Source organism: Bos indicus x Bos taurus, chromosome 27 (assembly GCF_003369695.1).
Source record: "Bos indicus x Bos taurus breed Angus x Brahman F1 hybrid chromosome 27, Bos_hybrid_MaternalHap_v2.0, whole genome shotgun sequence".
NCBI lineage: Eukaryota > Metazoa > Chordata > Mammalia > Artiodactyla > Bovidae > Bos > Bos indicus x Bos taurus.
Window position 1 is genome coordinate 20,886,576 of NC_040102.1, and position 13,788 is coordinate 20,900,363.

Below are 13,788 nucleotides of genomic sequence, written 5' to 3' on the forward strand. Positions count from 1 at the left end.
TAAATTTTGTGGGTTTTAGTTTTCCTAGCTATAAAATGAGGTTTTGCTCTAGTAGAGTTCTAAGAATCCTTAAAGGTTTAAATAGTTATGGTTGTATCAGATACTAGAAAATTGGGTCTAGACTGCTTTATTTGAAGATGAACCTTGGTAACCTGGAGAGTAATTGAATTTTATAAACGACACTATAAGGCACACTTTAGATCCTGACAATGACTCAGTACATTCAACACTATAAACTTAACATACAAACGTTTCCACAGGACTCACACAAATGTCAGTGTTCCCCCAAAGTATAACTGTGTGCCCCAAAATTAACCTTACTTCATTCTGCTGCTGCTGCTGCGTCGCTTCAGTCATGTCCGACTCTGTGCGACCCCATAGACGGAAGCCCACCAGGCTCCCCCGTCCCTGGGATTCTCCAGGCAAGAACACTGGAGTGGGTTGCCATTTCCTTCTCCAATGCACGCAAGTGAAAAGTGAAAGGGAAGTCGCTCAGTCGTGTCCGACTCTTAGCAACCCCATGGACTACAGCCTATCAGGCTCCTCCGCCCATGGGACTCTCCAGGCAAGAGTGCTGGAGTGGGGTGCCAAAGCCTTCTCCTCTTCTTTTTAGTAATATGTAATTTTCTTTTTGAGAAATGAATCGTACCTCTTTGCTATTTTGCTGTCTTCTTCACCCTTCTACCTCTAAACCATAAATTGTACTGTATTATCTAATTCATAACATTTAGTCTTCCATGTTCCAAAAAGTTGTCTAATTATCCTAAATCTTCCTCTTCTCATTTACTATAACATTTAAGGGAATTAAGATAATTTCTTTATCCTGCTTTTTATGTAATAGAACACTTTATTTTCCTTCCCCATTAAGATTCTAAAGGGAAAAACCATACAGACATCACAAAAAAAAACTCTAGCCAGAGATAATCAAAAGCTATACTTCAAAATTCAATAGTCAGTAAAAAAAGAAAATTATAACCTATTAATGATTTAGAATTTTAAAAATTACATGGTAAGAGAAAATAGCATAGGAATTGGAAAATTAGTCACATGGTAAAGTTTAAAATTTAATGTCTCAAAAGTCTTGATTATTTGTTAGGAAAAAAATCAATTTGATAGCATGCAGCTCTGCTTTGTTCTTCTCAACCCATCAGTACTTTAAAGGATACTTAGTACCAGAATAATGTGTGACTCTGCCACGAATTGGACCTGGCTGCTCCCATGAATGTAGCTCTATAAAACAAGACAGAGAAGCAAAAAATTACAATCTGGGGAAAAGCAGGGTTTTGGCAGCTTTTTCTTTGTATAATTCTATACCTTGAAGATTAACAATGGATGAAGCTATGAATTAAGCTCCTATTTATGGTTTTGGAATGAAATAATTAGTTATTTTTGAATAAAATAATTCTCAGTTAACTAGAACAGAAGAAGCCCTGGTGGCTGATGCCACTGTCAACTGTAGAAAGCAACCTACTATCAGAAGTAAACTTAGTATAATTTGTTAAAAGGTTTACCACAAAAACATACACCAACTGTAATGATTCTTCCAGAGCCTCCATAAAATATACTTAATATAGTGTAACACACAGATTAGAGGAACTAAGATTAATGACTCTATATCCTTTAAAGTAAATAAAAAATGACCAATCAAAAGTTAATGACTCTTTTCTATACTATCAAAGTTTTTAAATTAAGGAGATAGCTTTACAAACGCATTTATTTTAAACTGATTTTTTCAAAACATAATTATTAAAATTATTTCATCCTATTGAGAAAGGTATAGTTTCCTATACCTGGTAAGAACTATATTAGTTGATACCAGTCAATTATAGAAATTTGACAAAAATCTCCATGCAGGATTATTTTGCTTCTGAAAACCTGATTCCCACAGTAGTTTGGCTTTCATGGAAAAAGTATTTAACTAAAAGTCAGGACATTATTCCTTTTTGTCCTTAACCCTGGTATGTCACCCAGTCTCTCAATTATTCAATATCCCCTCATCCATAAAACTAGGAACTGGATTAACTGAGTCCTCTGATCTTTTTGAAGCATGTACAGTCTTGTGTGTATTGTTATCAATTTTGTCTTGGTATTTTCATGTAGAGACTGCTTTTGGTACTTCAGTCTAAGCTACCTTTGTTTCCATCTCTAATTTCTCAATCATTCGTAGTGCAGCTGCCTCATTCAAACGTGTATTTGGATATATTTTTAAAGAACAGCTTCAAGCAAACCAACTAAAAACAGCCATGTGTGGTTTATTTACATTATAGCTTATGAGGAATATTGTCACATATATTTTCTATTTTATTAAATATTACTATATTGACAACAGTGTAGCAATACAAATACTATAAGCAATGTGTTATATATTATTTAAGTCTGATTAGAAGCTAAGACTCTCATATCACAGAAATGAAGGTTTTATTATTCTAATAACTATAGCAGCATAGATAATACCAAATACAGTGATACCAAGTACTAATAACAACTATTTATTAAGCACTCATTTTGTATTTAACACAAGTTCTACATGCAATAGCCCATTTAGTTCTAGTAGTCATAACAAAGGTATTTTTATTACAGCCACTTAATCAATAAGGTAACTGAGGCTCAACAGAGGTGAAAAATTGCTTAAGTTTTCGCATCTGCTGTGTGTAAAATCTGAGATTTGAAATTAGGTCTGTGTGATTTCAGATCCTGAGCTCATATTCACTATACTATCGATACTTAGTTATTTGCTGGACACTTGACAGGATGCTTCATATAGATTATCCCATCATATCTTCTTAATAACTATATAAAATAGATGTTATTCTGTCTTCCAAACGAGGAAACTGAGATTTAGAGAAATGAACTAAGATTGCACAACTAGTAACTGGTGAAATTTGGAGAGCAACCTGGGTTTGACCTCCAAGGTCCATGCCTTTTCCATCATATAATAACTTAGCAAAAGACAGGAAGAAAAACCTAGTGGAAAGTTTTATAAAAGTTTTTACTGGTGATCACAGTTAAATGTTGACCATTAAAGGAATTAAAAATCAACATTTATGTGACTGACTGAAATATCTGACTATAACAACACAGAATAAGATGCCCAGATGTATGTGACAACTGCGAGGAACTTGGATTAGAACCACAGTGCAGATACTATGCACTTATTTAGGCAATGGGGATATCAAGTGTAACAAACAGCAAACAAAATGAAACAAACAAATCCAAAAAAATGCTTTCACAAGCTTACACATTCAAACTGTGAGAACACATTTTGTCTACCAGAGTGCGACAGAGACATTACTGGCACATATAAAAGTCAGAAGAGCAAAAACAAGAATAAAAGAACAAACAAGCACTCTAGAGGTCTTAAGTGCTGACCTTGGAGGGAATGTTTCATTTACAGGGTTACCTAAAGCAATGCTTAACACAATTAAAATCTAACTAAGCTCACCATTTTAAGCTAGTCTTTAATATATGTATTTAACTGATGCATGTACTTTGAAAATACTTTGGAAGAAGGAACACTGAGTAATTCCTTTACAACTTCAGCAAGCATGATGTTCATTTATATTCTTTCCACCTGTGATTTTTATGAATTCTGACAAGGGAAATGTCAGTAACTCATGGAAATTTAATCCTAAATATTTATTTAACTTGGAAATGGCAACCCACTCCAGTATTCTTGCCTGGAAAATTCCATGGACAGAGGAGCCTGGTGGGCTATAGGCCATGGGGTTGCAAAAGAGTCGGACATGACTGACTAAAAAACATTTTATGACACCAAGAAAACGGCAAATAAAAACTTAGATTTGATATTGTCTGGTGTTATCCAAATGCCACTTTCAGCTTAACATCAAATCCACAAGAGCACTTTTGGTCCTTTCTTTCATTTTAAAATACACAATTGGAAACCAGAAGGGAAAGAGACACGTGTACCCCAATGTTCATCGCAGCACTGTTTATAATAGCCAGGACATGGAAGCAACCTAGATGTCCATCAGCAGATGAATGGATAAGAAAGCTGTGGTACATATACACAATGGAGTATTACTCAGCCATTAAAAAGAATACATTTGAATCAGTTCTAATGAGGTGGATGAAACTGGAGCCTATTATACAGAGTGAAGTAAGCCAGAAGGAAAAACACCAATACAGTATACTAACGCATATATATGGAATTTAGAAAGATGGTAACGATAACCCTGTATACGAGACAGCAAAAGAGACACTGATGTATAGAACAGGCTTATGGACTCTGTGGGAGAGGGAGAGGGTGGGAAGATTTGGGAGAATGGCATTGAAACATGTGAAATGTCATGTATGAAACGAGATGCCAGTCCAGGTTCAATGCACGATGCTAGATGCTTGGGGCTGGTGCACTGGGACGACCCAGAGGGATGGTATGGGGAGGGAGGAGGGAGGAGGGTTCAGGATGGGGAACACATGAGAAATAAAGGAATAAAAATTTAAAAAAAAAATTTAAAAAAAATACACAATTGTACAATGAACTAAGATCTTGTCAATAGCTAGAGGAAACACTGCTGTGATGATCTTTTACTATCATGTGGATTCTTCCTGTCCATCTCTTCATGCAGCTGGACTCATCAGTAGGGAATGTAAACTTTATTTCTGTTCATTCTCTTTCCCTTCGTGTATACGTCAGGAAAAATGACCTGTGTGAATCCTTTCAGCTTTTTCTGTACCTTGTTTACTATCCTCCAGTACAAGAGCAGACACATGAAATTTAAGGAAATATTTAAGCGATAATCTCTCAACTGTCTAGCATATGATTCTCACTCTGCAACAGAAGTACTATAACAGCAAAAAAACATGATGATTTATTATCAACGTGAAGACAGAATGTAGGAGAAAAATCTTGTATTTCTTTTGGCAGGACTTCCAAGAAGTCAAATGAGTTTCCTCATTGCTCTTAAATAAACTTGTGTCTTTAATCTTGGCTATTTAAGATCTGCCAGTAGAAGAGCAACAGCTTTCCTGATCAAAGCCTACGTACAGTGAGGGATCCATTTTTCATATATGATAGTCAATCTTTTTTTTTAACCACATAACTCTAAATAAAGAAGATGCTATTTTAAAATATACAAGTTTGTAGCAATGCAGTAATGACATCATAGTCCTGAGTCTCCTTTGTGTGCTCAGGCACCCAGAATACTAAAAGGAAGTAATCTTGATCATTTCTTTCTCAGTTTCTTTGTGAGAAGACGAACATCTAGGAAGAGATTTTCTTTAACTATTAAGACAAAATATACTCTTTTATTTAGTGTTAAGTATAACAGAAGTATTCCGAGGCATTCTGTGACCTTCCTAATGTATGGTTCTATGATCTTTGGAACCAGTTACTTGCGTCTTTAGTAAAAACAGTGTGAGAGTGGGCAGCAGGTGGGCAGGCTTCTGTTGGCAAATGGGAGTGTCTGGATCACCACTGTTGGTGCAAAACAAGTGGAAATCCTGAGGTACTTAGCCCTCTGAGAGTCTAATAAAAGATTTCTCTATTTCTTGATAGTTACATAGTCCCAGTCCTTTCTTTGAGGTTGTCTTCTTATACATCAAACTGGGTAAACTTCTCTGAGGTAGCACTGGTCCTTACAAGGCCGTGACACCAAGCAGCAGGTGTGATATAGATCAGACAATAAATAGCTCGGCCAAGTCCTTCTGGACTTGCCTGAAATAAGAGACATAGATAGGGATGGTTACCTACAGCCAGATGGCAAAGAATGCCACTGTGCTGGATTCCCCCAGGCTAGGTAGGTATGATTGGTCTTATTCAAACTCTTCTCTACGAAAAAAGCGTCAGCCCCGCTAGTACAGTGGAGACACACCTCTCCTTAGGAGCTTTACCTGAATTCACAGGGACCATAAGATCAGTAGGTCAGGTACTGTAAACAGGGGAGGTATGGGAGAGAACAAGTAACAACACAGAACAACCAAACCAAAAAGCTCCAATCAATTCTAAGGAAATCCTAAGCAGAATATGCGGAAATAGTTCATCACAACTGCTCCTCCCTAGAAGGTCAGGCAATGAGAACCCAAAGTGCAGGCAGGCCTGAAAAATTCTGAGGAGACTGTAAGACTACCCTAAAGCCCAGACACTAGTGAGACAGCTACTGGGGAGAACGTATGCTTGTAGAAGCACTTTCTAGTTTTTGTACAAAACCGATACTATGACTGACGAGAGAGCTTCTCATATTCACTGTGCTTTCAAAACGTTGAGAGGTTAAATAATATGACAACATAGTATGACTGTTTCTTTCAAGTGTACAGCAGAGGTTGACTTAAAAGGTCCTGTGACTCAGCTTCTAAGTACATTTTAGTAATTAATATTTTCTTGACAGCCCATTTCTAGACTTATCAATTCTTCTATTCATCAATGAAAGGAAACCTGGAATGCTTAGTAGAATTACTCTCATGGAATATTTTTGGTAACTAAAGTAGTAAGTTCAAAATGAAAAGTTACTTGTTAGATTCTTCATTTTAAAATCCAACTGAATAGCTTTTGATATGAGATACACTGAATATGTAGATCTACAATGCAAATGTTTTGGGAACTCTGTCATATTAGATATATATGAAAAGTATAATAGAGTAAAAGTATATATGGGCTTTTTTCCTTTTTATCTTTTACAAAAAAATCATCAAGGAACATTACTATTCTCATGTTGTTATAAATGTAATCTAAAGTACAAGAACAACAACAACAAAATACAATGTAACATGAAGCTTAAAAGTCACATTATTCTATGTTAAAAAGTAAAATCACTCATTTCATATCACTAAATATTTTGTATCTGTGACTGGCATAAGAAATGCACTAGGAAGATAGTTTTTCTGCCCTACTCTAACTTTGCAGATGAATTGAATGATTTCCCCCAGGAAAGCCATTTAACCTCTCCTTAATTCATTTTCCTTGTACAGATCATTTTTTGTTGTTGTTGTTACTTATGGGCCTATTAGGTGATAAAAAAAGATATTATCAAGAGAAGTCTATAAAATGGATTTAAACAAAAAATAAGCAGAAAAATGACCACTGTCTTTTGAAACCTAGTCTCTCATATTTTTCTTTTTTGGATTATCTGTGAAAATGGATATTCACATCTTCCCTCTCAATGCTCCCATGATAAGTCTTTGATATTCCTCTGTATGAAAGCATATTCATGTGGATGAAAGCAACTGAGATGCTAGGCAATTATTCCTTAATGATGAGTCTTGTAGTGTGTCTATTAGATAATTCCCTGATCACTGTTTGCACTTGGTATTTTTCCCTGTCACTTCCTCACTGATTGCGACCTGAGTGAAACATTGCTAAGTCTGGATCCCATTGCATCACGTGGAACTACCTGCTGTGATGGGTTTTCTAGTCCAGTTTCTTCAGATGCCTTTAGTTCATATCCTTGAAACTTCTCGCATATTGTCTTAGAGTGATACTCTCTCTAAAGTTCACCTAATGCCAGTTCACCATCTGCTTTAAAAGTTCAGTGCCATCCGTTTTCTCTGGATGTCCAGGATCACTGCATTCTGATGAACAAGTCTGGAAAATCACTGCCTCTAAATCTTTGACATTAGAGACTTTATCTTGACATTTGATGTGAAACATAGCACAATGGGATGATAAATGAAACCTGTCTCAGAAATGAAAATGACACTGATAAGGACTCAGATATTAGACCCATATAACACTGCTGACAGTACCCTGGATCTGCAAGCCTTGAGAATGGGTTTAACGATGGCTGGGCCTGGTTTAGCCTGCTAATCTGCCAAATGAGACATCAAATTCTTGGGTGTGATTTTCTATTTCTTTAAGCTTACTACTTTGAAAGCTTCAAATCAGTAGCATTTACTTTCATACTTAATCAGTATACTAACAATGTGAATCCAGGTATATAACTAGTATTTTGTATCTAGAGGCTAATATACAGCTTCTGGTTCTTCCATAAAGACTTCACAGAACCAAACACAGCAATCGTCTTCAACAGAAGCACCACACTGACGGCTGGAGAATCTGGTTACAGACCAGGCTGCTGTGTAGGCTGGGGTGTGTTAACCGACCTGTGGGTCAGTTTCTGCATCAGCAGATCAAGGATGTTATAATAATTTATAGCATTCAGAAAAGTATGACATGACGTGAGCCTTCCTTAAGTGTTGGCTATCGTTATTTCTGTTTGTTCAGCTGATATTTATTGAATGTCTAATATGTGACAGGCACATTTCTAGACACTTGAGATAAGAGTGAACAGAGCAAAAATCCCTGGCCTCGTGGGGTTTATTGGAGAAGGAAATGGCAACCCACTCCAGTAGTTTTGCCTGGAGAATCCCATGGACAGAGGAGCATGGAGGGCTACAGTCCACAGGGTTGCAAAGAGTCGGACACGACTGAGTGACTAACACACACACATAGGGTTTATAGCCTGGTGTTTGTGCACATGTGTGTGTGTGTTGGGGGCAGGGAACTGGAGGGGAGAAAAGCCCAATGAATATAAATAAAAATAAAATATATTATCAGATCAGATCAGATCAGTCGCTCAGTCATGTCCGACTCTTTGCGACCCCGTGAATCTCAGCACGCCAGGCCTCCCTGTCCATCACCAACTCCCGGAGTTCACTCAGACTCACGTCCATCGAGTCAGTGATGCCATCCAACCATCTCATCCACTGTCGTCCCCTTCTCCTCTTGCCCCCAATCCCTCCCAGCATCAGAGTCTTTTCCAATGAGTCAGCTCTTCGCATGAGGTGGCCAAAGTATTGGAGTTTCAGCTTTAGCATCATTCCTTCCAAAGAAATCCCAGGGCTGATCTCCTTCAGAATGGACTGGTTGGATCTCCTTGCAGTCCAAGGGACTCCACAAGAGTCTTCTCCAACACCACAGTTCAAAAGCATCAAATAACATAAAATACTACTATATGGAACGTTAAATTGAGACTACATCAATTCAAAACAAAATCCACATACTTGTTTATATATTTGGGCTTATTAAAATAAAGAGGTCACTGAAAATGGTAACGTACTTTAATTAGTAATGGTTCTGTAATTGAAATAGCGAAGAGATAAGTTACATCATTTGTCGTTGACATTCCTTTCTCTTCTCACATTTCTCCTTTAGATGATTCATACTCTTCAATTCAACAGCTCTTGGTATGAAAGACTCCTTCTTAGCCAGGACTATAGTGTTACATCTTGTAGTATAACAACTAATTGGATATATCTACTTGAATATCTCACTTGAATGTCCTAATACTCTAAAACCAAATGTTTTTCAAACATGTCACTATTCTCTGCACAAAATTATTTATCTTGGCCAGACTTCTGTGCTTCTGTCAATAATGCAACCATTCTTCTAATGATCCAAATTTCAACTTTACCATTTCTGCCTACATCAATTGTAATGCCAGTGAACACTTTCTACCCTATATTTGCCTTTTTTCTATTACATTGACACAACTGACTGTGTATGGATGTTTATCATATCATGCTTGGATTATGGGCACTCTAATCTTTAGTCTCCAATCTCTCATTTCTAGCTAAATCTTCCAAAATCTCCACTTTCATCAGTCTACTGCTCACAAACCTTTGAAAATTTAAAACTGCTTAGAGGCCACAACTCTTGGCAGTAAAGTCAAACACTTTTGAATCAATCGATTAATCAATCAAGCCATCTAGTCATTACTTAACAGTGAGAGAGCTGTATTCCATAAAATGAGAAAACAAGTACATGTAAAAAACATGGTGGGTTTTTTTTTTTTTTTTTGCTGAAAAAGAAACATGGGAACATGCACATGGAGATCTCTAACCATACAGACAAAATAAGGGCAGTGTGCTTAACATTCTAGAATTAGTAAGCCAACATTTGAGTCTGTGCTTGAGTTGCCTCTTTGTAAATCGGGATGATAACTGTATCTTTCTTACTGAAAACTGCTACTGGAGTGAACAGATCAGAAGTTAATTAGCTACTAAATTATGTGGTATTCAGTAAGGACTCTATAATTTAGCTATGTGTTCAGTGAGTTCTAGAGAAATATAAAAGATGAACCAGAGGGATGGTATGGGGAGGGAGGAGGGAGGAGGGTTCAGGATGGGGAACACATGTATGCCTGTGGCAGATTCATTTTGATATTTGGCAAAACTAATACAATTATGTAACCAGAAAGGAAAGAGACACGTGTACCCCAATGTTCATCGCAGCACTGTTTATAATAGCCAGGACATGGAAGCAACCTAGATGTCCATCAGCAGATGAATGGATAAGAAAGCTGTGGTACATATACACAATGGAGTATTACTCAGCCATTAAAAAGAATACATTTGAATCAGTTCTAATGAGGTGGATGAAACTGGAGCCTATTATACAGAGTGAAGTAAGCCAGAAGGAAAAACACCAATACAGTATACTAATGCATATATATGGAATTTAGAAAGATGGTAACAATAACCCTGTGTACGAGACAGCAAAAGAGACATTGATGTATAGATCAGTCTTATGGACTCTGTGGAGAGGGAGAGGGTGGGAAGATTTGGGAGAATGGCATTGAAACATGTAAAATATCATGTATGAAACGAGATGCCAGTCCAGGTTCGATGCATGATACTGGATGCTTGGGGCTGGTGCACTGGGACGACCCAGAGGGATGGTATGGGGAGGGAGGAGGGAGGAGGGTTCAGGATGGGGAGCATGTGTATACCTGTGGCGGATTCATTTTGATATTTGGCAAAACTAATACAATTATGTAAAGTTTAAAAAAAAAAAACAAAGATGAAATTACTGTAGTGTGAAATGGAAGGAAAAGGCTCCAAAGATGGTTAACTATAAACAGGGTATTTCAATAGAGATTATGTAGAGATACATTAGGAATAGTCAGAGCGAACTTTAAACAGGTGGAAAATGACAAGGAAATTAACAGAGGATGGGAAGGGGTTTGAAGGTAAGACATGATTGGGATGCCACAGTAAGTACACTTTTTCTAACACTATTTCCATTAAAAATTATATCTAAAAAAAAATTATGGTCCCCAAACATCCTGTCCTCATTTTCACCTCTGTATGGGTTTTCTTAAGGCTGTTCCATTTTTTTTTCTTTCTGATCCATATCAAGGAGCAATCTTTATTCTTACTGGGTAACCAAAATTTAGTGTGATTTAATAACTCTAATTCTACCTCTTTTAATAAAACTTTGCCTCAGGGTAATGAATAGTTAATGCCCTTAAACTATTATAATACTGTCTATAACATTTCATCTGTATCTTAGTCACATACGGATTTATAATGTTAGGATTCTAGACTTAAAACTCACATGAATACCACTGTCTCAGGAAAAAGGATATATTACTTGTAGAATACAGAATATTTCAATTTTTTAAAAAAGAGAACAGGCTTCAAATACTTGCTTCAACATATTTTAAAATAATTAAATACAAAATATATTTAAACCCTAAAGTAAACTGTGAAATGATTGTAAAACTCTGTATATTTAGTGTAATTTAGGAATTTTTTAAAAATCTAGAGCATTTATTAATAACTGTATTTTTAACATCTTAGATGAAGCTAACAAATGAAGTTAAATTCCTCAAAATAGCATAAAGAACAGTTAAGCTCAGGAAATATTTTATATATATATATATCTTAGAGAAAAAGTGATGTTTTAAACAACTATGTAGAGTGAATGTTATTTAAAATTAATAAAATCACAGTGTACTCTTCTCAAATTTAGACTGGGCTCATTAAATAATATTTATTAAGAAATTTTTGCCAATAAAAATTTTAACAAGTAAACATTGATATTTGGTGGTTATCAGTATGTACTATAAGCACATAATTGAAAAAATCATATCTCTCCAGAGATTTCAAAAATGTATTCCCAATCCAGGGATCGAACCAAGGTCTCCTGCATTACAGGAGGATTCTTTACCAGCTGAACTACAAGGGAAGCCCAGGAATACTGGGGTGGGTAGCCAATCCCTTCTCAAGCAGATCTTCCCGACCCAGGAATCAAACCAGGGTCTCCTGCATTGCAGGCAGATTCTTTACCAACCGAGCTATCAGGGAAGCCCTCCATTGTTAGTAATGTATTACAAATGTTCTTGTGTATTTATATGTACTTAATTTTTAACACCTAAATTTTTTGGGGGGTATATAATTCCATTTTTAAAATATGTGCTTTTTCTTTATAGATTTTAAAAATCTTACCTGAGAGATTGCAAATATCAAAATGTGAACTTAGCCTCACATATTGAGAGTTTGTGACACCGCAAGTATACATGATTGATTTAAAGTCTAAAAGCTTCTTTTAACTGTGCTTTTTTTTTTTTAAACTGGCTAATTCATAATAGATTACTCCGATTTGTTCTTAATCAAAAATACACAATGGGGGGGAACCAGGCACCCACAGATTTTGTATTGGGATAGCTAAGCCCAGTCAAAACTCAAACTATAGATTTAAGACTTTTGCAATTTTCTGTATGCAAATTATATGTCAGTTCTAAAGAGGTATATTTTCGAAGAAATATTGTTTAGAAAAAATGAACAGAAACAAGAGTCTTTCCATCATATCTATAATAAAATTCTTCCATGAGTTTTTCATTATAATCAGGAAGGAAGCACTTTTTTCCTAAAACCCAACACTACTGGGAGGAATTTGAAATGACATTTTACTGATTCTTTATTTTTCCATCAGAGTATCTTTTATATTATTTTTTTAACTTTATCAGAGTATCATTGATCTACAGTGTTAGTTTCAGGTGTATAGCAAAGTGATTCAATTATATACACACACATATATGCACACACACACACATCCTTTTTTAAAATTCTTTTCTCATATAGGTTATCCCAGAATAATGAGTAGAGTTCCCTGTGCTATATAGGAGGCCCTTGTTGAATATCTATTTTATATATAATAGTGTGTGTATGTTCATCCCAAGCTCCTGATTTATCCCCACCTGGCCAAGTTTCCCCTTTGGTAACCATAAGTTTGTCTTCTATGTCTGCGAGTCTGTTTCATAAATATGTTCATTTATCGTTTTTAAAAATTAGATTCCACACGAATGGTATATATGATATTCATCTTTCTCTGACTTACTCTACTTACTATGATAACCTTTAACACCATCCATCTCTAGGTCCATTCATGTTACTGTAAATGGCATAATTTCATTATTTTCTTATAGCTGAGTAATATTCAACTGTATTTATATACCACTTCTTCTTTATACACTGTCGATGGACATTTCAGTTGGTTTCATGTCTTGGCTATTGTAAATAGTGCTGCAATGAACACTGGGTGTATGTATATTTTCCAATTATGGTTTTCTTCTGGATATATGCCCAGGAGTGGGACTGCTGGATCATATGGTAGTTCTACTTTTAGTTTTTTAAGGAATTGCTTGTAAATGCTATGTACAAATCTGATTTTTTATACGACTGAAAAATGTCCATCTGGTATTTAACAACATGGAAATCCTTGGTGAACTAGTGTGATTTTCAGATGAGTGATGGGTACAGAAGCCAGATGGAAGGACACTGGGAGTGACCAGAAATGAACTGAGATCATGGGCAGAGACAACCCTCACATAGTCAATTAGGTCATGTTATGACTGCAAAGACCAGGAGAGAGGTGTGCTACTGAGAAATTTTAACAATAAACCACGTGGAATACATTAAATCAAACTTTATTTATGATTTTCCAAAATATCTTACAAGTGGCAACCAAGTAGATAGTAGACCTTACAGGAAAAGGTATTGACAAGGAGGATATGCTTGAAAAAGTGGATGGAGATTCTGAAGAAAGGTTGA

At 36.0% G+C, this 13,788-nt stretch overlaps 1 protein-coding gene across 7 annotated transcripts in view; it reads right to left on the bottom strand.

Moving 5' to 3' along the window:
- The window catches only part of TUSC3 (tumor suppressor candidate 3), a 214,545-nt gene that overhangs the window by 30,576 nt on the left and 170,181 nt on the right, over positions 1–13,788 (bottom strand). For all 7 annotated transcript variants that reach the window (XM_027529731.1, XM_027529733.1, XM_027529730.1 and 4 more), the window contains one exon: positions 1,167–1,230. In XM_027529731.1, coding sequence (XP_027385532.1) covers positions 1,167–1,230 — 64 coding nt within the window. The remainder of the gene's footprint in view (positions 1–1,166; positions 1,231–13,788) is intronic.